Genomic DNA, 26,766 nt, shown 5'->3' on the forward strand with positions numbered 1-26,766 from the left:
ACCCACAGCCGCGCCGGCTGTAGCAGCCCGAACTTCACCCCCTTTCTGTGGAGAACCACCTTGGCCCGGTTGAACCCTGCCCTCTTGGCCAGCTCTGCACTCCAGTCCTGATAGATGCGGATTTTGGCATTCTCCCAGTCCCTACTGCTCCGCTCCTTCTTCGCCCATCGCAGGACACACCCCATGTCGGTGAAGCGGTGGAACCTCACCACCACGGACCTCGGCGGCTCATTCGTCCTCGGCCTCCTCGCCAAGACCCTGTGTGCCCCATCCAGCTCCAGCGGCCTCGGGAAGGCTCCCGTGCCCATCAGCGTACTCAGCATCGTAGCCACATATGCCCCAGCGTCCGACCCCTCCACACCCTCAGCGAGACCCAGAATCCGCAGGTTCTTCCTCCTCGACCTGTTCTCCAGGTCCTCGAACCTCTCCTGCCATTTTTTAATGCAGCGCCTCGTGCGCTTCCACTTTGACAGCCAGGCCCAGGATCTCATCCTCGTTGTCAGAGGCCTTCTGCTGCACCTCCTTAATCACCGTCCCAAGCGCCCTCTGGGCCTCCACCAGCCTCTCGATTGACGCCTTCAAAGGGGCCAACATCTCCGCCTTCAACTCCACAAAGCAGGTTTTCAGAAACTCCTGCTGCTCCAGAGACCACTGAGCCCACGCTGCCTGGTCCCCGCCAGCCGCCATCTTGCTTTTTCACGCCCGTTCTCCTCTCTTTCCCAGTGCCGCTTTTTTGACTGGTCCATTCCTGGCCCACTCCATACAGTGCTGGGGGAACCTCAGTGCTTCCTTCCCACACCGGGAATCGTCGTCCAAGTGCCGCTGGAGCTCCTTAAAAGGGCCCAAAAGTCCATTCTCGGCGGGAGCTGCCGACCGTGCAACCTACCCAGGCATAGCCGCAACTGGAAGTCCTGGCCACAGTGACTTGACAATTAAGTCCCAACAACAAAATCAATGGCCCACAATAATGCCTGATAACCACTTCAAATGGAAAACATGTGGGAGAATCTGGTGCTCATCGAGTGGTCTCTTTCGCCATCAGCGAAGATGCACTATCCCATCTCCAATGGATTTGTTGCACGGCCATCACCTTGCACGGATGGAAGAATAACAATGATAAGTTCTGAAGGAGAAGGTGCAGGAAAGATTCACAAAAATGGTTCCAGAGCTGCAGAACAGTGACATAGATTGGAGAAGTGGAGGCTGTTAATTTAAGTGAAGCAAGTCCCACAATTCTGTGCAATGGGATCGCCCACAGGCGGAATCACTGATTCTTCAATTACTTACACAATATGATAAATAACATTAAACCTCACAGCTAAACCTGCTTCAGGCACCAGCTCCTGGAGTTAATGTACAGTATTTAGTAAAAGCACTCAACTCAACAAACAAAAAACAGTGGCCAATCTTTCCCCAAAAATATATACTTTATTTATCAAATTTGCAAAAGTGCATTACAGTTCCAATTTGACATTGTATTCAGTGCAATACAGATCAGTTTATTTCAATAGAATACATGAGGTACCTCACAATTAGAGGGAGGCAGGTAGGGAAAGTACCTGGTGCGATGAGGGAGAGGTGACAAATTCATTATTGCAAAACTCAATAACAGGGGCGGCCAATGAGCAAAGTGTAACCCCTGTACAGAAAAGGGACAGGATCTGCTTTCACAATTACAGATTATATCTCAATGTTGGCTACTTTAGGGCCACCCATCACAGGCTCCCTCTCCCATACTCGTGCTACTCCTTTAGACAGAACCTATGATTGGAGGATCAGCAAGAGGTAAATCCGTGACTGGAGGTGCTGAGGCAGTCATTCTAACTGCTCCTGCCATGTTATCATTGAGAGGAGCGAGTTTTGAAATTGGGCAAGTGATCCTTACATTTCTAGGCTTAGCCAAGTCCAGGCATTGGACTTGGGGGCAGCACGGTAGCATTGTGGATAGCACAATTGCTTCACAGCTCCAGGGTCCCAGGTTCAATTCCTGGCTTGGGTCACTGTCGCGCAGAGTCTGCACATTCTCCCCGTGTGCGTGGGTTTCCTCCGGGTGCTCTGGTTTCCTCCCACAGTCCAAAGATGTGCGGGTTAGGTGGATTGGCCATGCTAAATTGCTCATAGTGTCCAAAATTGCCCTTAGTGTTGGGTGGGGTTGCTGGGTTATGGGGATAGGGTGGAGGTGTGGACCTTGGGTAGGGCGCTCTTTCCAAGAGCCGGTGCAGATTTGATGGGCCGAATGGCCTCCTTCTGCACTGTAAATTCTATGATTGTGAATTAAAAGTTGAGCTACACTTGCCCAAATTTATACTCTTGGTTCCTGGTTAATGTTTACATACAATGTAAAACATCCCCTGGTGGAGCTATCACAGCTGGAGTAATGAGGTTGTTTAGGAATGCAAATCCATGGGCAGCACGGTGGCGCAGTGGTTAGTGCTGCTGCCTCACGGCGCCGAGGTCCCAGGTTCGATCCCGCCTCTGGGTCACTGTCCATGTGGAGTTTGCACATTCTTCCCGTGTTTGCGTGGGTTTCGCTTCGACAACCCAAAAGATGCAGGGTAGGTGAATTGGCCACGCTAAGTTGCCCCTTAAATGGCAAATATGAATTGGGTACTCAATTTATTTTTAAAATTAATGCAAATCCACAAGGGTGGCACAGTAGCACAGTGGTTAGCACTTCCGCCTCACGGTGCAGAGGACCCGGGTTCAATCCTGGCCCCCTGTCCGTGTGGAGTTTGCACATTACCCAGTGTTTGCGTGGGTCTCATCCCCATCAACCCAAACGATGAGCAGGGAAAGTGGATTGGCCACACAAATGCCCCTGAATTGGAAAAAAAAAAGAGAATTAAAAACATTTTAAAAACCGAATGCAAATCCACACACTAAGAAGATCAGGATTGAGCGTTTTTCCTGCTCCACCATCCAAAGAATTCAGACAGTGCAGGAGGCCATTCAGTCCATCGAGTCTGCATCACGCATCCAAAAGACCCCTCTGCCATGGTCCACTCCCCCACCCTATCCCCATAACCCCATGCATTGATCATGGCAAATCCACCTAACCTGCACATCATTGAACGGTGGGAGGAAACCGGAGCACCCGGAGGAAACGCACACAGACATGGGACATGTGCAGACTTCTCACAGATGGTCACCCAAGGCTGGAATCAAACCTGGGTCCCTGGCAGTGACAGGTAGCAGTGCAACAAATTGCTTGCACTTATTTACCAAAAATATAGCAGTACTTTATGAACAGTAATTTCCAATACAACAAGTAAATCCTGAAACCCGGGACCACCAGTGTCTCGTTCACAAAATGTAAAGTGCGGTATGGGTTTTATCGACTTTGAAGGTTTACAGCAGATCCTGTTTTCATCAAAATTTTCATTTGACACACAATGTTAGGAAGGTGTCTTTTATTTTGCATTGGCCGACTATAAATCAGGAGGGGTCGTAATGCAGAGCAAGGACAGCAGCATGGGTTCAATTCCCTCACCGGCTGAGGTTATTTATGAAGGTCCCGCCTTCTCAATCTTGCCCCTGGCCGGAGGTGCGGTGATCCTCAGGATAAATCAGCACCAGTCAGCTCTCCCCCTCAAAGGGGAAAGCAGCCTCTGGTCATCTGGGTCGATGGCGACTTTACCGTGCCTTTCACTAAACTTTTAAAAACAGCTTTCTACAATGCAACAGACAGACAGCTGGCAACTACAATTATTTATAATACAAAAATGGAACGTTTGTCATACAGGAAGATCCAACACAAAAAAGATTTTTCCAAAATTAAACGTATGATAAAAACTAGAACTTCCCAAGACACCTTCCTATACAGTAACTGTCTCTCTCACCTCTACCCTTCCCATCACTCAGTGCTCCAAACAGTTCACACGCGTTTAGAATGATCTTTTTTTTGTATGTGGAAGTGCGAGTAGGTACGTCAGTTATATTGACCTGGAGTGGGGTGGGGAGCTTTAGTTTCTAGCTTATGCCTGCTGCTTTCTTGTGCCAATTTCAATACTGCTCTGCTTAAGAAATGGATTATTTTCTTGTGTGCATATGTAATTCAAATATCTTTAACATGGGGAAAGCTTAGGGCACCTTAATAATACATTACCTTCCTACTCTGGTAGGTTTAGTTTGCATGGGCTGGGTCACAATTCTTACCCATACAGTACCTTTGATTCAAAGATAAACTTCAATCTTGAATTTAAAAGTAGACTTTTGTTAAATTCAAGAGTTGGAATCGATAGTCGCTTCATCTCATCTGTTTGACTGAAAAATGTTGTAAACAGCCAGCATATACCCATCTGCTTTTACATTTGTGTGGACTTTCATGTCCATTTTAAAGTGGACCGTATCTTTAGTGTAACTAGGGTGTTTCTGGAACATGGGGTTCCAACCTATGTCTCATTAAATTACAGAACCAACAAAAAGTGCGTTAGCTTAAAAAACAGAAAATGACTGAAATGGGAAGGATATGCAAATTAGCTTGGTTAGCTTGCTGCTGAATGTGTGGCGTCCCCTTTCTGCACAGTTGGAATTTTGCCTATTCTGACATGTTTGTCAGCACACACTTTAATCAGCACACACCTTAAACCGGAGTTCAAAGGGGAAAGAATAAAGTGAAATTAGCAGAAAACTAAAGAATACTGGAGTGTTAATTGATACAATTAGGTGCAAGAATTGGCTGCAAATTGGAGACTCCATTCCAATTAGTTACCGGTTGTCAAATAGACAGAATTTAAGTATTTAGAGACTTTGAAAAAGATGCTTTCCTATTACAAACCCCATAAATATACAAACCCCATAAATATACAAATAAATTTATGCTCCCACTTAAAGGTGGGACCCTTAAACACTCTACTCAACACATATACAGAAGGCAGTGTTACTTTAAGTAATGCAATCACACAGTAAAGGAGTTGAAAGTTTGAAAAAGGAGCAGTGAAAACCATAGTCCCTGAAAATCAAACAGTAGCCCTCAAAAATAAATTTTTGGTCCATATTCTGCACTAATTGAAAGCAGCCAAAAGGGATCACAATTTAAGATAGTCCCTCAATGGAAGTCATGTTCCTCAATGGAAGTCACATTCTCAGATTCAAGACATTTAAGGGATCAGTACTCCTGGGTTTAAAGAATGGTGCACACCACTCCTACAGAAAAAAGACAAAAGGGAATTAAATGCCTGCAAACAGTTGAAGAAAGGTTGATTCTTTTCTTACACAAAAAATGTGGGGGAAAACATTTCTAACACGATGGTATATACTTGATGTTTCTAATAATAATAACAATCTTTATTAGTGTCACAAGTAGGCTTACATTAACACTGCAATGAAGTTACTGTGAAAGTCCCCTAGTCACCACACTCCAGCGCCTGTTCGGGTACACAGAGGGAGAATTCAGAATGTCCAATTCACCTACCAAATACATCTTTTGGGACTTGTGGGAGGAAACCGGAGCAGACGGGGAGAACGTGCAGACAGTGACCCAAGTCGGGAATCGAACCTGGGTTCCTGACACTGTGAAGCAACAGTGCTAGCCACTCTATACTTTATCATGGAACATCAGTAATTTGGTACTTATTACACCATATCTCCATGCATGCAGCACTTTCAGTATTTCCCCCATTCGCTAAAGCTGGGGCTCTTTTTAAAAATATTTTATTCAAATTTTCAATGTTAACATTTTTACAAAGAATAAACTCAAACCCAACACAACCCCGCTTCCACCCCTTTGATGGCAACCAGATCCCCAAAGAATAAAATAAACAAACCCCATCTCTAGTGGAACCCCTCAAGAGCAAATTTCACCTTCTCCAGGTATAGGAGCTCCACTATCTAGATCCTCCAGTGACGCCGGGGAGGGGGAGGAGAAGAAAGAAAGAAGTTAACCTCCACCCCAACAGGACCCGCCTGCACGCGATCAATGGAGGGAAAGGCTAAACCATCATCCCACGGCACCCGTCTGCAACTCCGGCAGGTCTGACACCCCCCAATATGGCCTCGAGGGTATCAGGTTCCAAATCCAGAAAGAGACATGGGACATCCCTGCCTTGTTCCCCAAAATAGTGGAAAGTACCCAGAATTCATATCGTTCGTTTGTACACATGTTGTCAGATTCTTGTACAACAATTTCACCCACGCCACAAACCTGGGCCCGATCCCAAATTTCTCCAACAATGCAGCAGATTCCACCTGGTCAAACGCCTTCTTTGCTTCCAATGCCAGCACCACCTCCCAACTCCGTCCTGCCAGAGACAGCACCACATTCCGCAGTCGCTGCACATTCAACGACAGCTGCCTGCCCTTAACAAACCCAGTCTGATCCCCCCCCCCAACCACCTTCAGGAGGCACTCCTCCAATCTAAGCACCAGCACCTTGGCTAATATGATAGCATCCACGTTCAGCAGAGACATTTGCCTGTACGACCCACACTCAACTGGATTCTTCTCCTTTTTAAATAATAGTGAGATGGATGTCTGTCCCACCCGACTGCATCTTCCCCATCGCCGCCTGCTCTTCTTCCAACCCCATTGGTTTCCCCAGTCCCATCCTCACCACCTCCGGACACTCCGGAAATCCCCTCATGGCAGCTCCGACTTACTACAAGTCCCTATAAAAGTTGGGAGCACTGCTGCCTCATGGTGCCGAGGACCCTGGTTCGATCCCGGCCCCAGGATCACTGTCCATGTGGAGTTTGCACATTCTCCCGTGTCTGCGTGGGTTTCACCCCACAACCCAAATATGTACAGGGTAGATGGATAGGCCACACTAAATTGCCCCTTGAAAATGAAAATAATTGGGGTGCTCAATTTATAAAAAGTCTTATTCATCTGCTCCAGTCCCACTACCAGCCCACCCGTCTCATCTCTAATCCACACAATCTCCCTTGCTGTTGCCTAACCTACGGAGCTAGCCCGCCAGCACAGGTGCTTCACAGCTCCAGGACCCATGTTCAATTCCCGGCTTGGGTCACCGTCTGTGCGGAGTCTGCACGTTCTCCCAGTGTCTGCGTGGGTTTCCTCCAGGTTATCCACTTTCCTCCCACAGCCCAAAGACATGCGGGTAGGTGGATTGGCCATGCTAAATTGCCTTTAGTGTCCAAAAAAGGTTAGGTGGGATTACTGGGATAGGGTGGAGGTGTGGGCTTGAGTAGGGTGCTCTTTCCAAGGTCCGCTGCAGACTCGATGGGCCAAATGGCCTCCTTCTGCACTGTAAATTTTGTGAAATTGTGACTGACCAGCTCTCCATATTCAAACAACTCCCTCGCTTGCCTCAGCTGCCTCCCTGTGGATAGAAGATCAAACTTTGTCTGGAAGTCTTCCTCCTCACCAAAACGTCCTGGCTCTGGGTCCTCCCCAAATCTCCCATCTACCTCCAAAAATCTCCTGTATCAACCGCTGCTGCTCCTCCCGGGACTCCCGATCTACCTTCGCCCTGAAATAAACGACCCCGCCACCGCCTTCAATGCCTCCCAATTCACCGATGGCGAAACCTCCCATCCGGTTAAACCTTACGTATTCCTCAATCACCTTCCCCATTTTAGTACAAAAATTTGGACCCGCCCTCAAACCCACATCAAGCCTCCACGCTGGCCCCTTCTCCAAAACCGCATCCACCCAGTGCGGTGCATGGTCCAATATCACAATCGCCAAATACGCTGCCTTCTTCACCCCATCTAGCAGCGCCTTCCGCACAAGAAAATCGATCTTTAAGTACACCTTATACACCGGCGGATAAGAAAACGAGTACGCCCAACTCATGGATGTAAAAATCCCCACGGGTACATCCCTTCAATCTCCTTCATAAACCCGACTATCATCATTTCTCTTCCCCCCCCCCCCCCACCCCCACCACCACCCCCGAAAGGGCCAGCGAGCGTGGCCGGAACCTATCTGTCTTCAGGTCCAACACTGTGTTGCAGACAGTTCCTTCCCTCGTCACCATATCAACTGGTGAGTATCCAAATCCGGAATGGCAACCGACATTTTCGTCACACACCTAGCGTCGGCCCAGTTTGGGGCATATACGCCAACCAGCACCACCTGCCTCCCTTCCAATGCAGCCGTTCCTATCTAGTACCTGCACCCCTGGTCGGCTACCGCTGTCTCCCATCTGGAACCGCACTCGTTTGCCCATCAATATCGCCCCTCCAGGCTCTGCTGTTGAAGCGCAAATGAAACATCTGGCTCACCCAACCCTTCCTCTGCCTCATCTGGACCTCATGCTCCCCGATGTGTCTCCTGTAACAGCACCACGTCCGCTTTCAGGACCTTAAAGTGAGAGAAAAAGAGAGAAAATGTAAAACTCTTCACCGGACCCCCAACCCTTAAGCTTGGGTTCTTTTCACAAGATTATTTATTCCAATTTGATAAAGACAAAATTGGTTATAAATGTTCAACATGTCTTGCCTACATTGAGAAAGTTGGCTTTATTTAATTCCCCTTTCAGATATTGAGCAGGGCTTAATGGAAAAATAATCCCCATTTATCTGTCTTGCTCTAGGAACATACATGTATTCATTTTGACAGTACAGTAGGCACAGGAGCAGTTCCACTCTTAGGATCACGAACAGCAAAGTGAAACAGCTTTTCCATTTCTTACACAATGTAAAAACAACAAGAATATTCCTGTACAAAGTTTCAGAGCAACAGCTGTAAATCTAACTTGATCACAATACTTGGTGCATCATGACCTTTTCCACGGCAGGACAGCCTTATTCTCATTTCCGATGTGAACATATAATGAATGACACCGATGCAAAAATGAACTAACTGAAGTTTTCATTCAACAAATCATCAGAATATCAGTCTGCAATTTATTTCCCTGCAAAACATTTTCTCCATTGAATTTTACCAAATAAAGTGTACCAAAGTTGAACAACTCGTGTGAACTTCCATATTATTGTTGATCTGTTTATTTTATTGCTTCCACTGGAGAGGAATTCCACGGGAATGTTAAGACCAGAGTGCTACAGGTCTGTTTTATAAATCAGCAAACAGGAATGAGGCAGTCAAAGGAAGAAAATGGGATAAGAAAAAGGCAAGGCGGATCACTAGTCACATACAAAAATTATTTTTGGACCTACCAAACAAATAGGCTCCAATTAGTTTGGATATCCTGGGTTATGAAAGAGGAACTTCCAGATTGTCCCAATGCAGATGTAAAATCTGCTTTAACAAATACTAGTTATTTGTACCTTGTTAGGTCAACTACAACTGAGGACTCCAGTGTTAGAAATTTAGAAGTTCAAGGCAGCATGGTGGCACAGTGGGTTAGCCCTGCTGTCTCACGGCGCTGAGGCCCGAAGTTCGATTCCAGCTCTAGGTCACTGTCAGTGTGGAGTTTGCACATTCTCCCAGTGTTTGCATGGGTTTCACCCCCGCAACCCAAGATATGCAGGCTCGGTAGATTAGCCACGCTAAATTACCCCAATTACCCCTTAATTGGAAAAAATGAATTGGGTACTCTAAACTTATTTTTAAAGAAAGAAGTTTCGACCTTAAGAGTTTGTAATTAGAAGGATTTTATACCTGGAATTCCTAAAATCTTACAACCACAGTAGGGCAGCACAATGGTTAGCACTGCCACCTTATGGTGCTGAGGACCAGGTTCGATCCCAGTCCATGTGGAGTTTGCATTCTCCCCATGTCTGCATGAGTCTCACCCCCATAACCCAAAGATGTGCAGGTGGACAGGCAATGCTAAATTGCCCCTAAACTGGAATTTTAAAAATTACAACCACCACTTAAGGGGGAAGAAAATGAAAACACCCATCTGATTATAGGATGGGTGGAGAGAGAATAAATTAGCAATGTTTAAATTAGCCCCCCCCACAACCCAGTCTGTAACAGTTGCAATTTATTCCCACAGTAGTTGTTACAGTTGAATTATCAATACTTACACAAGATGGAAAATGCAACGATGGAAAATGCAACGATTAAGAACATCACCACTATAATTACAATCGCTCGTAGATTGTTCGCTGGCTTTGATGACTCACATTCTTTACCTGCAATAGATTTCACATAAATACATAAACATCAGTTCTAATCAAACATTAGTTAAAATATTCACTGCAATATATTCAAGACAACTCCAATAAACAGATATTGTAATCTTCTTCTTCAGCGATCACTCACTAACGAGTATGATTGTCCACCTAGGAAACTAGAGTTACTGGTCATGGGTTCTGAGAGTTCTTGCACGGCTGATGAGCCTGATCCTGCACCTTCGACCGCACACTTGGCAGGTGTTTCTGGGAAGGTGGGAATTGGTCCTTTGACTCAAGATCACCCGTATTCCTTTCTCAGGCTTCTTTTCCAGGCTTCCTCTTGCTGTTGGGTGTCCTTGAAGAATTGTGTCCCTTCAATCAGGTGGTTCCTCCACGTAGGTCTCTTCTGAGTAAAGGTCTCCGAGACATGGACGTTAGTCCATGGACTTTATAGACGTTAATGTTCTATTTCTCGAGGCAAGTGCCAGACAGAGAGAATGTATTTCTCGAGGCAAGACTTCAGGGTGTTTTTGAAGCTCTTCCTTTGTTCTCCTCCTAGTTCAGAAGCCTGCCTTGAGCTGGGCAAAGATTTGCTTTAGCAACCGGGACACTGTCATGGTAAGCACATGGTCAGCCCAGCAGAGGTACAAAAATTAACTGCAACCTCATTAGTGGCATCTTGATTACATCACAACCACTAGAAATCTTTGATTCCCAACTTTTACTGCCTGTACCATCTTTGGTATGTTTGGCATCACGATTTTGACATTTGAAAACAAACAGCAGAATACACACTGTCCTTGTTAAACAGCACATTATATCAGACAATGCCAAGAGAGATCTACTTTAATAAATACATGTGGACTCCTGGTGACCGCGATATAATTTCTGAACTATGGCAGCTGATACAAACCAGAATTGCCGTGAGACAAGACTGGAAGTATGTGTTTCATATCTGGGCATATTCTGTTACCATTCTCTGTCCATTCATTTGAATAGGACTCATGGGCAACAGACATTTGCATGTGTCCAAGGAGTTTAAGCTCTGATATTCTCCCGCTGAAAAAGAAAAAAATATCGGTGTTGTGGTTGAAGGACATTCAACATTCATTGTGTCTTGATTTCAAGTGTGGAAGAGGGAGCACATTGAATGAAAATCTGCTTTTCAGTGAAGAAAATAAAAGTAAGGGTCAAACAACACATTCTGGAACACAAGTGCTTAATTTACATTTTGAGTGTACAGGTATTATTGCAGGATAATAGCCGAGTAAACTTTAATTTTAGTCTTCAGCTTAATGTAGTTCTGTTTCCAAACATGATCATGGAGCCAGCCAGAAGCAGAATTTTCTTTCTGGATGCACTGCCATTTTCTTTTCATTTTTAAAATTTAGATTACCCAATTAAGGGACAATTTAGTGTGGCCAATCCACCTAGAATTCAAATCTTTGGATTGTGGGGGCGAAACACACGCAAACACAGGGATAATGTGCAAATTCCACACGGACAGTGACCCAGAGCCGGGATCGAACCTGGGACCTCGGCGCCCTGAAGCAGCAGTGCTAACTACAGCGCCACCATGCTGCCTGTATTTGTATTTTCAATAGACATATCATGAAAGAAGCTCACAAAAGAACATAGAACATAAGAGTGCAGCAGGAGGTCATTCGGCCCATCGAGTCTGCACCAACCCACTTAAGCCCTCACCCACCCTATCCCGGTAACCCACTAACCTATTTTGGTCACGAAGGGCAACTTATCATGGACAATCCATCTATCCACCTAATCTGCACATCTTTGGACTGTGGGAGGAATCCAGAGCACCCGGAGGATACCCACGCAGACACGGGGAGAACGTGCAGACTCTGCACAGACAGTGACCCAGTAGGGAGTCGAACCTGGGACCCTAGCACTGTGAAGCCACAGTGCAAATCACTTGTGCTAGGTATGAGAATTTTCTACAACTTTGAGACTGATGCCATCAATGGCTATGCCTGGCACTTTATAGAATGTCTTGGCCTTCCACCAGACATCAAAAGTTCAACAGCAGGGCAAGAAAAAAAAGAAAACGAGGGCTTTCATTATGCTGACCTTAACTGCATGGAGAAAACCCTGCAGAAAGTGTAGCTCAGTTGGATCAAGCGTGTCTCCCACGTGGATAACTATAGGATTCCGAAAGTACAAGAGCATTAGAATACTGACAGTTTGGGGATTTAACTTCCCACTCACCTAAACCCTTCTTTGTGTCCTTACAAGTAATGCAAAGTAATCTCCATTCTCCCAAATAATCTATCAAAATTCCCACAAGGAGAAGATTGGATGACTCTGTATCAATGTTGCATTCCTCCATGGGGAAACACGTCTGCACTCCATAGACAAAGATTTTTATTTTGGGGTTGGGAATATGGATCTGGACATTATTTTGTAAGCTGTCAATCTGATTTTCCATCCAACTCGTTTCTTCATATGACAAGAGAAATGTTATTCTTACAATAACATTTCTTTAGCAATGCTGACTTCAATGCACATCACCAGAATATTGATCTCAACTATTAAATAGACTGACTGGCTGGACTTACCGTTAACAGAAGGAGAGTCACCATTAATAGAAAGAGAGAATGAACAGTTCTTCTTGCTAACAGGGTTCTCCATGGTGCAAGTGAAGATCCCAGGGTCTGATTTGTTGGTTTCATAAATAATCAACGTGCTGTTGTTTTGCACCAACTGATAATGTTGGCCATTTGTTATAATTTTGCCATCCTTCCACCACAGAACGGAACTCACTTTCCCTGTCCTCACTCGACAAGTCAGTGTAATAGTGGTATTCACACAGGTATTGTTGATTGAAGGTTCGGAAAGCGGTTCTGCAAGAAGAGAATAAACAGATATGAGCACAAGAACATCACTGCTTCACATTACGTACGTGTTGTTTAACGAGCTCAGTCCTTCGCAGGAACCTCACTACCTCAATCCTGAACTGAACCTCCGATGCCATAATCCCAACACAAAGGCAGTCAGCAGATGAGTAGCTGCCCAGATGACACCGATTCCCACTGGTATTCCGAACTAAAACAAAATCCTGCAGTTGCTGGACACCTGATACAAAGCGCTCGAAACCCTAAATAAATTAGGCAGCATTCAGAGACACAAAGTTAACATTTTAAATTACAAAAGGTCTTTAGCCAAAAATGTTTTCTCTGCTTCATTCTTCAAAGATGCTGCTCAACTTGTCCAACATTTATGCTCGACTGATTGGGTGACTGACTTTAAAATCGACATGTAAATGAGGCAAACTACATTAGCATTAATGGCAGATGAATTCCTGGTGTGGACAGGATTTTTTGGACCGGTATGTTTCAGTGCCAGAGTAATTTCTGGTGAAAACGTTGAATCCCTGTAAACTGTTGCAGTTGGTAAGAACTTGTCTATTAATGTTAGAGCTATTCAGTGTTTGGAAGAATTCTGCACCTTTGCCCACGAAAAAAACCCAGGTGGAAGTAAACAAGCTTCAAGGAGATTTAGACAAGTTCAGTGAGTGGGCAAATACATGTAGGTACATCATATGGTGGCTAAATGTGAAGTTTTCCATTTGGCACGAAAACATAAATGCAGAGTATTATTTAAACGGTGATAGATTGGGAAAGGTTGATGTATAAAGGGGCACGAGTATCCTGGTGCGGCAGTAACTGAAAGCAAGAATGCAAGTGTAGCAATCAGTTAGGGGGAATTGGTATGTTAGCCTTCATTGCAAGGAGAATGGAGTACAAGTGCAGGGATGTCTTACTGCAGCTGTATAGAATCTTGGGGAGACCATACCTGGAGCAGAATGTTAAGTGAAGGCAGAATGATTCCTGAAATGACAGGATTGTCATACTAGGGAGAGATTGTGTCAATCGGGCATGTAACCACTGGAATTTAGAAGAATGAGGGGGGATCTCATTGAAACATAAATCCAGACAGGGCTGAACAGACTGGATGCAAGGATGTTGTTTCTTCTGGCTTGGAGAACCGGGAGGGCATCTAAAACATTGGATTTGATTTTGTTTATTGTCACATGTACCGAGGTACAGTGAAAAGTATTTTTCTGCGAGCAGCTCAACAGATCATCAAGTACATGAAAAGAAAAGGGAATAAAAGAAAATACATAATAGGGCTGCACAATGTAACTACATAACACCGGCATTGGGTGAAGCATGCAGAGGTGTAGTGATAACGAGGTCAGTCCACAAGAGGGTCATTCAGGAGTCTGGTAACAGTCGGGAAGAAGCTGTTTTTTGAGTCTGTTCGCGCATGTTCTCAGACTTTTGTATCTCCTGCCCGATGGAAGAAATTGGAAGTGAGTGTAAGCCGGGTGGCAGGGGTCTTTGATGATGGGATCACAATCTCCAGATACAGGATAGGCCATTTAGGACTGAATAAGAAGAATTCTCTTCACCCAGAGGGTGGTGATCCTGTGGAATTATCTACCACAGAAGGTTATGGAGGCCAAGACACAATAGATTTGAGAGACTAATGCACTCAAGGGGTATGGGGAGCACAAGGGTACGGCTTTGAGGTAGAGGATCAGCCATGATCACTTGGAATGGTTGTTTGACCTGCTCCTGTTCCTACATTTCTAGGAGGTCATCAGTACAGGTTGGATGTGGTCATATTAGATTTATCTTCTCGTTCTGTATCGGTGTCATTGTCATTAGTACACTCGAGTGGCTTGGCTCAGGGGGCGACAAGCTGTGAGTGAGTCGTCTCCGGGATATTTGCTGTGTCTGGTATCGAGTCTCTCCACAATTTCATGTAGGTTGCATTTAAATTTTTTGCCTTAAGGATAAGGGATCTAAGTTTTGTCTTCAGCAAAATCAACAACAACAATTCTGTGCCACATTTCATAAGTTACTGAGTGAAAAGGGCGGCATGTGGTGCAGTGGTTAGCACTGGGACTGAGGCGCTGAGGACTTGGCTTTGAATCCCGGCCCTGGGTCACTGTCCTTGTGGAGTTTGCACATTCTCCCCGTGTCTGCATGGGTTTCACCCCCACAACCCAAAAATGTGGTTCGGTGGATTAGCCACACTAAACAGCCCCTAAATTGGAATAAAAAATAATTAAATACTCTAAATCTATATTGAAAAAAAAAATTAATGAGCTGCAAAACAAAGTAATGAAGCTACTTACCAAAGAATTTCAAAATTATCCTGCTTTTCAGTCTTCCATTTACTGTGAGTATATAAATTCCTTTGTCGCTAAGTGTTACATTAATTACTGTCAGAGCGCCAGTGGACTCATTAAAATGTAAACGAGATTTGAACTGTTCATTTGGCTCCTCTGTAGTGATATCTGGTGCGTAATCCAAAATAGTAACAAGGTTTGCATCACTGCCAATGAATTCCCATATAACATCACTGTTGCCCAGAGCCGCTCTGATTTTAGGATCCAATAAAGGTGACGAACCAATGACAGCAGGCACTTCTTCCTGTTCAACTGATAGATGAAAAAAAGTTAGTTAAATACTGGCAATGAAACAAAGAACTGAGTAAATAACAATTCATGTTATTTATGCCAGTGTTAAGTGACTGTTCTAAACCTGGATTTCTGAGAGTCGAGGTTCCACTCAGCTTAACAACTTCTATTCCTCTTCTTTGGTTTCTGATAAGAGTCATGGGCCGGGATTCTCCGAGTCGTAGAATCGCCCAGGGCGCGGGAAATTCCCACCACGCCGCTCCAAAGCTGGGCCGCCGATTTTCCAGCTACCGGAGAATCGGCGCCAATCGCGCCCACACGGTCGCTGGTTGGGGGACGCTGAAATAGGCCCTGCGGCGATTCTCCGCGGGCGATGGGCCGAACTCCCGCCGAGGTGGTTCAAACCTGGTACCACCCGGCGGGAGCTCGGACCCGCGGTCACTGTGGACGTCCTGGTGGGGGAGGCGGGGGGAACCTGACTCCGGGGGAGGGCCTCCAAGGGGTCCAGGCCCGTGACCGGGGGCTCCTGATCGGCGAGCGGCCGCGATCTGGAGGGGGCCTATCTCCTTCCGCGTGGGCCCGCTGTTAGGTCCCTGACATGTTGCTCTGTGTCGGCCGTGGCGCGCATGCGCAGACCCGCGTCAGCCATGCTGGGCCGCCTTTCGGTGCTGGAGCAGCAGGCGGCACTCCGGTGCCGTGCTAGCCCCCTAAAAAACTAGTGAACCAGGAGGCCCGTTGACGCCGGCGTACACCACTCGCATTTACGCCGCCGTCAACACTTGGCTGAGATTTCAGAGAATCCCGGCCTTGTTTTATTTCTAATTTTATTTATACAAGGGCATTTAACTAATAAGCAAAATATTAAAAGTATCTTGACTGTGGGAAACCAATAATTTTCTCATAATAAATTAACTATTGTATTCAATACTAAGAACGGAGTGCTCCCTGTTAGGTCTCCGCCAAGCTATGAAACATGCCAAGTGTGTGAAAACTTGCCAGACTGCGCACGCAAACGCTAAGCCAACTATGAAAGGCACCAATCTCAAGTAATGTCCAATGCTTAATTCCCAAGTTATCCTCCAAGTAACAGACATTCATTTCAACAAACCAGGAGGTCCCAGCCAAGAATTAGAAGCCAATGAAAGTTAAACCCATAATTCGCTTAAAAAAGGACCTTGTGGTCGAGGATCCTTGTTCCTGAATTCTTGAATCACCCGTTTGTCTGTTTGTGTTTAGGGATTTCTTTTGTGCTTATGCTTTTGCCATGTGCTTGACATTTTTCTGTATTGTTTGCTATCCTGGGCTGGACTCTCCATTTCAACGGCTAAGTGCTGGCTCAAACGGAGAATTCCCAGGTGTTTTACGATGCCAAAATCAGCGCTGACCCCTCACCGATTCCGGGACCGGCGAGCAGCGGCGCCAGGTGACCCCCCCCCCCACCGAGCAGCACGGGTCCCAGCTGAGTGTGGCGCCGCTGGACACAGTCCGCGGCCGCCATACCGGGTTCACGACTGCCCAGACCACAAGTCAACCACACGGTCGGGAACTCTGCCGAAATTCGCAGGCCCCGACATTACTGCAGTAAAAGTAAGCCTCTCAGTCTCCAAAATAGCAAGCTCTAATGGCAAGACTGGTTGGTTCCATATCAACCAACTCAAAACCTACAGAGCCCAATGTAGCCATGCCCACCTCCCGCAATGGGAGACTACTCCCCCCCCCCCCCCCCCCACCCCCAGTCCAACACGCCCACATTCTTGTGCCACCTCTCCAACTGCCCCTCCCACACCTACACACTCTCAGCTTGAACCTGTACAAGACACCCCTTTAGATGTGCACTTTAGATGATTGGCGAGACTTGCAGGAACTCCTTCTTGGACAGGGGAACACACTAGGCATTTAGTTAGAGTTGAGGAGGAACTGGAGGATCAGGGTGCAATGGCTTTGAATCCGATGAATGGGTCCAACCATCAGATGCGGGTCTGACGACCAAGAGAGACGAATGATTCCAAGGAGGAGTCGCTATTGGGTATCTCACGAGAACAGCTGTAGAGTGCAGTGTTCTGAGGTGTCCGGATGATGAAATTCAGACACCTCCCTCCAAGCAAGATGCAAGAATTTCTTTTTTTAAATAAAATATATTTTATTCAAATTTTTCGGCCAAACAAAACAATACAAAGGTTTTCCCTTTTTACAACAATAAAACAATATAAATAACAGTGACCGTTTTAACAAATAAATAAATAATATATAAACTAAATGGCAACTGCCATAACAAAAATAATAACTCTCCAGATAATAAAATCAAACAATCCAATATACATAACCAAGTACAAATATCTATACAAAAACCACCCCCGAGGGCCCTCCCCCCTCCCCCCCAACCCCCTCCCCCCTGGGTTGCTGCTGTCACCTTCCCATTTCCTTTATCGTTCTGCGAGGTAGTCAATGAAAGGTTGCCACCGCCTGGTGAACCCTTGAGCCGAACCCCTTAGCGCAAACTTTATCTGTTCTAGTTTTATAAACCCTGCCATGTCATTTATCCAGGTCTCCACGCCCGGGGGTTTGGCTTCCTTCCACATAAGCAATATCCTTCGCCGGGCTACTAGAGACGCAAAGGCCAAAACATCAGCCTCTCTCGCCTCCTGCAATCCCGGCTCTTCTGCAACCCCAAATATAGCCAACCCCCAGCCTGGCTCGACCCGGACCCCCACCACCTTCAAAAGCACCTTTGCCACCCCCACCCAGAACCCCTGCAGTGCCGGGCATGACCAAAACATGTGGGTGTGGTTTGCTGGGCTTCTCGCGCATCTCCCACACCTATCCTCTACCCCAAAAAATTTACTGAGCCTTGCTCCGGTCATATGTGCCCTGTGCAAAACCTTGAATTGTATCAGGCTTAGCCTGGCGCATGAGGACGACGAGTTTACCCTACGTAGGGCATCAGCCCACAGCCCCTCCTCAATCTCTTCCCCCCATTTTCCCTTCAGATCATCCACCATGATCTCCCCCTCGTCCCTCATTTCCCTGTATATATCCGACACCCTACCATCCCCCACCCACGTCCCTGAGATCACTATCTTGAATCTCCTTCGTTGGGAGCTGCGGGAATTCCCTCATCTGTTGCCTCGCGAAAGCCCTCAGTTGCATGTACCGAAATGCATTCCTTGGGGCAACCCATATTTTTCCGTCAGCGCTCCCAGAATCGCAAACGTCCCGTCTAAGAACAGATCTCTCAGTTGCACAATCCCAGCTCTCTGCCATGCTCCAAATCCCCCATCTATTCTCCCCGGGACAAACCTATGATTATTTCTTATTGGGGACCGCACCGAGGCTCCCATCCTTCCCCTATGCCGTCTCCACTGCCCCCAAATTTTCAGTGTTGCCACCACCTTGTTACATGTGGTTACATGTGGAATTTGACCTGCTGACCACGGGTAAGGCAGAGGCACAGTGGACTTGTGGTGTATTTCTTCGGGGAGAACGGCAACGGCGCCGTCGCCAGTGCTTGTAGGCTGGTTCCTTTGCAGGACTCCATCTCCAATCTCTTCCACGCCGCTCCCTCCCCTTCTCCCATCCACTTACACACCATTGAGATATTGGCAGCCCAGAAGTATTCACTTAGGCTCGGTAGTGCCAGTCCCCCCCTATCCCTGCTACGCTGCAAGAACCCCCTCCTCACTCTCGGGGTCTTCCCAGCCCACACAAAACTCATGACACTTCTCGCGATTTTCTTGAAAAAAGCCTTCGTGACCATCACCGGGCGGCACTGAAACACAAAAAGGAATCTCGGGAGGACTACCATTTTGACCGCCTGCACCCTACCCACCAGTGACAGGGGCACCATGTCCCATCTCTTAAAATCCTCCTCCATCTGTTCCACCAATCGTATTAAATTAAGCCTATGCAAGGTTCCCCAACTCCTGGCTATCTGAATCCCTAAGTACCGGAAATCTCTTGTTACCTTCCTCAGCGGTAAATCATCTATTCCCCTGCTCTGCTCCCCCGGATGCACCACAAACAACTCACTCTTCCCCATATTCAATTTGTACCCCGAGAATTCCCCAAACTCCCTGAGTGTCTGCATTATCTCAGGCACCCCTCCACTGGGTCCGCAACATACAGCAATAAATCATCTGCATACAATGATACCCGGTGTTCTTCTCCTCCCCGGAGTACACCCCTCCACTTCCTGGAGCCCCTCAGTGCTATGGCCAGGGGCTCAATCGCCAATGCAAACAGTAACGGAGACAGGGGACACCCCTGCCTCGTCCCTCTATAAAGACGGAAGTAGTCAGACCTCTGCCTGTTCGTGACCACACTCGCCACCGGGGCCCTGGACAGCAGCTGTACCCATCCAATAAACCCTTCTCCAAAACCAAATCTCCTCAGCACTTCCCACAGTTAGTCCCACTCCACTCTGTCGAATGCTTTCTCGGTATCCATCGCCACCACTATCTCCGCCTCCGCCTCCCCCTCTGGTGGGGGCAGCATCATCACCCCTAGCAGCCTCCGTATGTTTGTGTTCAGCTGTCTCCTCTTAACGAACCCAGTTTGATCCTCGTGGACCACACCCGGGACACAGTCCTCTATCCTCATCGCCATCACCCTGGCAAGGAGCTTAGCATCTACGTTTAAAAGGGAAATGGGCCTGTAGGACCCACACTGCAGCGGGTCTTTTTCCTTCTTCAAAGGAGCGATATCGTCGCCTCCGACATAGTCGGGGGCAACTTCCCCCTTTCCTTGGCCTCATTAAAGGTTCTCGTCAAAAGCGAGGCCAGTAGGTCCATATATTTCCTATAAAATTCCACCGGGAATCAGTCTGGTCCCGGGGCCTTCCCCGCCTGCATGCTCCCAATCCCTTTTACCACCTCCTCCATCTCAATCTGTGCTCCCAGTCCCGCTCTCTCCTGCTCCTCCACCTTCGGGAATTCCAGCTGATCCAGGAAACACATCATTCCCTCCTTCCCTTCCGAGGGCTGAGCCTTATATAACCTCTCATAGAATGCCTTGAACACCCCGTTCACTCTCTCCGCTCCCCATTCCATCTCTCCCTCCTCATCTCTCACCCCACCTATCTCCCTCGCTGCTCCCCTCTTCCTCAATTGGTGGGCCAATCGCCGACTCGCCTTCTCTCCATACTCATGTACACTGTGCCCTCCTCCACTGTGCCTCTGCCTTACCCGTGGTCAGCAGGTCAAATTCCACATGTAACCTTTGTCTTTCCCTGTACAGTCCCTCCTCCGGTGCCTCTGCATATTGCTTGTCCACCCTCAGAAGTTCTTTCAACAACCGCTCCCTTTCTTTACCCTCTTGCTTCCCTTTATGTGCCCTTATGGATATCAGTTGCCCTCTGACCACCGCCTTCAACGCCTCCCAGACCACTCCCACCTGAACCTCTCCGTTGTCATTAAGCTCCAAGTACCTTTCGATACACCCCCTCACCCTTAGACATACCCCCTCATCCGCCAATAAGCCCATATCCATTCTCCAGAGTGGGTGCTGTTCTTTTTCCTCTCCTACCTCCAGGTCTACCCAATGTGGAGCGTGGTCCGAAATGGCTATGGCCGTATACTCCGTCCCTGTCACCTTCGGAATCAGTGCCCTTCCCAAGACAAAAAAGTCTATCCGTGAGTAAACTTTGTGAACATGGGAGAAAAATGAGAACTCCTTACTCCTAGGCCTACTAAATCTCCAGGGATCTACTCCTCCCATCTGCTCCATGAAGTCCTTGAGCACCCTGGCCGCTGCCGGCCTCCTCCCGGTCCTGGACCTCGACCGGTCCAGCCCTGGATCAAGCACCGTATTGAAGTCTCCCCCATTACCAACTTTCCCGCCTCCAGGTCCGGGATACGTCCCAACATACGCCTCATAAAATTTGCATCATCCCAGTTCAGGGCATATACGTTCACCAGAACCACCGCCTCCCCTTGCAATCTGCCACTCACCATCACATATCTACCCCCACTATCCGCCACTATGGTCTTTGCCTCAAACAGTACCCGTTTCCTCACTAATATAGCCACCCCCCTATTCTTCGCATCTAAACCCGAATGGAACACCTGCCCCACCCATCCTTTACATAGTCTGACCTGGTCTATCAGTTTCAGGTGCGTCTCCTGCAACATAACCACATCTGCCTTTAATTTCTTTAGGTGTGCGAGTACCCGTGCCCTTTTAATCGGCCGGTTCAACCCTCTCACGTTCCACGTGATCAGCCGGGTTGGGGGGCTCTTTACCCCCCCCTTGTCGACTAGCCATCCTCTTTTTTAACCCAGCTCCTCACCCGGTTCCCACGTACCCGTATATCCCACCAACGGTGCCCTCCCGCCTCGACCACCCCATCCCATAACAGCTCCCCCTTCTCCTTAGCAGCAGCAACCCAGTTAACCCTCCCCCTCTCCGCTAGATCCCCCTCTAGCTTAGTTGCACCCCCCATGTTGCTCCCAGAAGTCAGCGAACTCTGGCTGTCCTCGGCCCCCACTGTGCGAGGCCCCCTCCTTCCTGCGTCCCCGTTCCCGCCACAAGTACCATAGCACGGGAACATAGCCCGCGTTTCCCACTCGGCCCCGCCCCTAATGGTGCATTTCCCTTCTCCTTCCCCCCCCGGCGCCCACAGTTCCACATTCTTCCCCATGTTGGGAGGGGGAAGTGAGAAAAGTTACAGGATCACAGAATTAACAAATTGAAAAATCCTTCCCCCCCACCCTTCCCCTTCCTCGCCCCACCACTTTGTCCCAGAAACTCTTTCTCTCGCCAGACTATTCCAGCTTCTCGTCCACAATGAATGTCCACGCCTCTTCTGCCATCTCAAAAGTAGTGGTGCTTCCCTTGGTGTGTGACCCACAGTCTCGCCGGTTGCAACATTCCAAACTGAACCTTCTTTTTGTGAAGCACCGCCTTAGCCCGATTGAAACTTGCTCTCCTTCTCGCCACCTCCGCACTCCAATCCTGGTATACGCGGATCACCGCGTTCTCCCACCTACAGCTCCGAGTTTTCTTCGCCCATCTGAGGACCGTTTCTCTGTCATTGTCGCGGAGAAACCTCACCACTATAGCTCGAGGTATTTCTCCAGCCTTTGGTCTTCGCGCCAGAACTCGATAGGCTCCCTCCACCTCCAAAGGGCCCGTCGGGGCCTCCGACCCCATTAGCAAGTGAAGCATCGTGCTCACATATGTCCCGATGTCCGCCCCTTCTGCGCCTTCGGGAAGACCCAGGATTCTTAAATTCTTCCTCCTCTAGTTATTCTCCAGTGCTTCCAACCTCTCCACACACCTTTTGTGCTGTGCCTCATGAGTTTCTGCCTTCACCACCAGGCCCTGTATTTCATCCTCGTTTTCAGCAGTCTTTGCCTTCACGACCCGAAGCTCCAGCTCTTGGGTCCTCTGCTCCTCCTTTAGCCCTTCAATCGCCTGTAATATCAGGGCCAACACTTCCTTCTTCAACTCCTTCTTCAGCTCTTCCACACAGCGCCGCAGGAACTCTTAACAGTCCCATAACAAACGGCCACCTTCCGACGCCATCTTGCTTTGAGCTTCCCTTCCTTGCCGCTGCTCCAGAGGATCCTCCGTAATCCGGCCGCTATCTTCTCCCTTTTCCATGCGTGTCCGGGGGGGATTCCCTTCTGGTTTACCGCAGTGTTTTTAACCGTTTAAATTGCCGTTGGGGCTCCTATTAAGAGCCCAAAAGTCCGTTCCAACGGGAGATGCCGAAACGTGCGACTCAGCTGGTCATTGCCGCACCCGGAAGTCCCAGATGCAAGAATTTCTGATGGAACCTGCCCCATCATCTGTGCTCCATGCACACAACAGTACTTTTTAAAAAAATTTAGATTACCCAATTCATTTTTTCCAATTAAGGGGCAATTTAGCGTGTCCAATCCATCTATCCTACCAATCTTTGGGTTGTGGGGGCGAAACCCACGCAAAGAGGGGGAGAATGTGCATAAGTCACAGGGACAGTGACCCAGAGCCAGGATCGAACCTGGGACCTCGGCGTCATGAGGCAGAGTGCTAACCACTGCACCACCCTTGCACAGCAGTATTTTTAAACATCTTCAAGGCCATGTTTGGCTGAACCTATCACCCTATCACTTCCGAACTGTCTCGTGCCTCGTGCTCATGCATACTGTTCCTGAATTTGTTTCCCCACTAATCATCTAAGACACGTCCGGTCTTCTCACCCACATCCACTGTTGCCACTCCACAGTTCTATGTCTGCCCTTATCGCTGGCATTCACACCCATCACAGACCCCAACACTATTGTGTGCTGTGTCTGGCATTCACGCATCTAAGGGGCTGTTTAGCACAGGGCTAAATTACTGGCTTTGAAAGCAGACCAAGGCAGGCCAGCAGCACGGTTCAATTCCCATACCAGCCTCCCCGAACAGGTGCTGGAATGTGGCGACTAGGGGCTTTTCACAGTAACTTCATTTGAAGCCTACTTGTGACAGTGATTGTCATTTCAATTTTGGTGTTGTTCCTCGTGTCTTAATAAAGCAGGAGTCTCAAAGTTGAAGTAGATGCTTTATTGTGAGTTTGTTTCTCTTCAGTGCTTAAACCAATGTTACATCTGTGCTGCCAGTCTGTCTTGCTACCAGCTCCCGTTTCTGTGAAGTGTGTCCTGACTTCCTGTTCCTGTGTATTTATAATCTCTCTCATGTTCCCTCTAGTGCTTGCTCAGTTGTATTGCATCTACACAGATTTACAATCACCACAATTTCATTTCATTTGAATGAAATGAAGGAAAATCGCTTATTGTCACAAGTAGGCTTCAAATGAAGTTACTGTGAAAAGCCCCTAGTCACCACATTCCGGCGCTTGTTCGGGGAGGCTGTTACGGGAATCGAACCGTGCTGCTGGTCTGCTTTCAAAGCCAGTGATTTACCCCTGTGCTAAACAGCCCCTCCAAACACACAGTTTGCATCTGGCCAGACAACCATGCAATTGTCATACTCACTATCTGTCCTGGACACTCACTGGCCCAGCCAACTGCTCACTGTCTGTATTTACTGTCGGTCATCAACCACACAATTGTTCACTGGTCAGTGCAATGGTTATATTCACACCGAGGTAGGAATCACCGCCTTTCCCCCGCCCTATCCTGTGCAAATCTCGGTGCCACACAATTGCTCACTCGTCACAGCAATTGATATATTCTAACCCAGGAGAGAGGGGAGCGGCATTTCCCCCACTCTCTCCTGGGGGCCTACAATTGTTCCACTCTTTAACACACTCAGGTAGTGGGCAATGGCATTTCCCCCACCCTGCCCGGGACCACACACTCTTCAACTGCTGCGGCACGTCCTCAAAAGCAATTCTGCTCTCAGTCTCACTCGACAACCACTATCCCGACAACCACTACATGTAAAAAGCCCAACGGGACCTCACCTGAATGTTGCAGGAGTGTCACAGTAAAATGGGGATTGGTGGGGATTTTCAAGCAACGGGTATCCCAAAATTGGATATTTAGCTAATAGTCTCGAGAAAGGATTGGAACTTGGACAAAGATTCCCGGGACACTCAAGAGGACAACTTCACCCTGTACGAGATCAGGACAGGGCCCAGACGCACACCACTCCACTTGTCCTTAAGCCACCCCCGGACCACAAAATGGATTAGTACTAAAATACACAGGGAAAATCCTATGTAGGACAACACCTACAACAAATTGGTAGTTGTGGCAGATATAGCACCAACTGCCAGAGTGGTGCTCTCCCCAAGTAAAATGATTATACCTCCACTTGATCCGTAGGCTACTAGGTCGCAAGATAGGGATAGACGAGAGGCAGGACAGGGTAAAGAGAGGACTGGTAAATGACACAGCCACAGCTTATGGAGCAGGAGTCTCAACAATTCAGCGCTTGGTTGGGCCAATTTGGATAATAAACTCAAGACTCCTGACCCGCCAGGTTAAACAGACCCTAAACTCAATTAACAAAGATAACCAGCAAGATGCTGAGGAAGAACTGACCAGGAACGCAGCTTACAGCCACATGGTAGCTGTGTTAGAAGGACATACTAGGACCATTAATCAAATCATAAAAGGAGAATAAAGAGGACAATGACCAGCAGCAGAACCAAACCCTCAATAGAATCTAAGGGCAGTGGAGGATCAAGCAGCTAAGAGAAAATTTAGATCCGGTCCATAGGGACAGATTCCATCATGGATTAGTGATGAACAGATGGAAAAGGCAATTAACAAAAGTATGGTCCAATGATGACTGCAGGTGGACTCCAGGAAAAGCCTTGGGAATGATCTTAGGAGGACAGCACGGTGTCACAGTGGGTTAGCACCTCACGGCGTCGAGGTCCCAGGGTCGATCCCGGCTCTGGTTCAGTGTCTTTGTGGAGTTTGCACATTCTCCCTGTGTTTGCATGGGTTTCGCCCCCACAACCCAAAGATGTGCAGGTGAGGTGGATTGGCCACATTAAATTGCCCCTTAATTGGAAAAAAATGAATTGGGTCCTCTAAATTTATTTTAGAAAAGGAACGATCATAGGGCACTCCATCATAACAGGGTTTTCAAGGTTGACAATATAGGGACAATTCGTGACAACATTTAGATAGGACATGATAGCACTCTACCGTGCACAGTGGAGAAGGAAATGAGGCTCACAGGCCCCACTCGGAATAGATATCAGCAAACTGACAAGATCATCGCATGTCCATACCCAGTCTATTTAAACGAGCATGCAGTGTGTGGCTTTCGGACAAATACCACTTTAAACTGCACCATGGAGGCACGCAGTCCAGACACAGACACGACTCGGGTAGCATATAAGGGAGCAGGGTAGTATTGCCTGACTACCTCACTGAAACAACACCAATACAGCATAGCACATTCCGACATCATCAACAACACATTCTGCATCAAACCTGACATGCCGGCCAGAGTGGGCCTCACACATTTAATTGAGATACACAAAAGGACATCAACGCCACTGACGAGCTCCAGCAAAACCTGGGGGATTATTACGAAGAGTATGACACTGAACCTAAACAAAACTTTCACCAAAGTGATCCAGCAAACTCAGGATGTCACACGACAAATCGCAGAAATCAAGGCCATCACTTGGTGGGATGATTTCTGGGACTCAAACATTCAAATACACCCCACTGCGCACCTTCTCTCACACATATGGCTGTAATCCTGATTCTGTTCACCTTCGTATACCTCACCCTCACAATTCAATTCCGTAGGTTGAAAGCTAAGGTAACGAGACGTCAGGAATTGGGACCCATGTTTGCCACACGGGCCCCTTCACTACAGCCAAATTAGAGGATCTCTTGGGCTCATACTTGTTTTTGCGCTAAGTAACAAATTTTGTTC

The 26,766-nt window shown here is 47.6% G+C and overlaps 2 protein-coding genes across 4 annotated transcripts in view; one reads left to right on the plus strand and one right to left on the minus strand.

Annotated features, from left to right (window-relative positions):
• The window catches only part of LOC140390334 (uncharacterized), a 141,155-nt gene that overhangs the window by 38,727 nt on the left and 75,662 nt on the right, over positions 1-26,766 (plus strand). The window lies entirely within an intron of this gene.
• Positions 1,416-26,766, minus strand: part of LOC140390331 (hepatic and glial cell adhesion molecule-like) — a 43,879-nt gene continuing 18,528 nt past the window's right edge. Inside the window, exons 2-6 of one of the 3 annotated variants that reach the window (XR_011934614.1) lie at positions 15,151-15,456; positions 12,563-12,847; positions 9,897-10,004; positions 8,075-8,265; positions 1,416-5,145 (exon numbers count right to left, since the gene is read on the minus strand). Coding sequence is in view for 2 of the 3 variants with exons in the window: in XM_072475401.1 (XP_072331502.1) it covers positions 8,204-8,265; positions 9,897-10,004; positions 12,563-12,847; positions 15,151-15,456 (761 nt within the window). In the remaining variant the exon portion in view is untranslated. Of the gene's footprint in view, positions 5,146-7,888; positions 8,266-9,896; positions 10,005-12,562; positions 12,848-15,150; positions 15,457-26,766 lie in introns of those variants that run through there. The other 2 variants (XM_072475401.1, XM_072475400.1) reach the window with 2 other exon arrangements.

Source organism: Scyliorhinus torazame, chromosome 14, assembly GCF_047496885.1.
Source record: "Scyliorhinus torazame isolate Kashiwa2021f chromosome 14, sScyTor2.1, whole genome shotgun sequence".
Taxonomy (NCBI): Eukaryota; Metazoa; Chordata; class Chondrichthyes; order Carcharhiniformes; family Scyliorhinidae; genus Scyliorhinus; species Scyliorhinus torazame.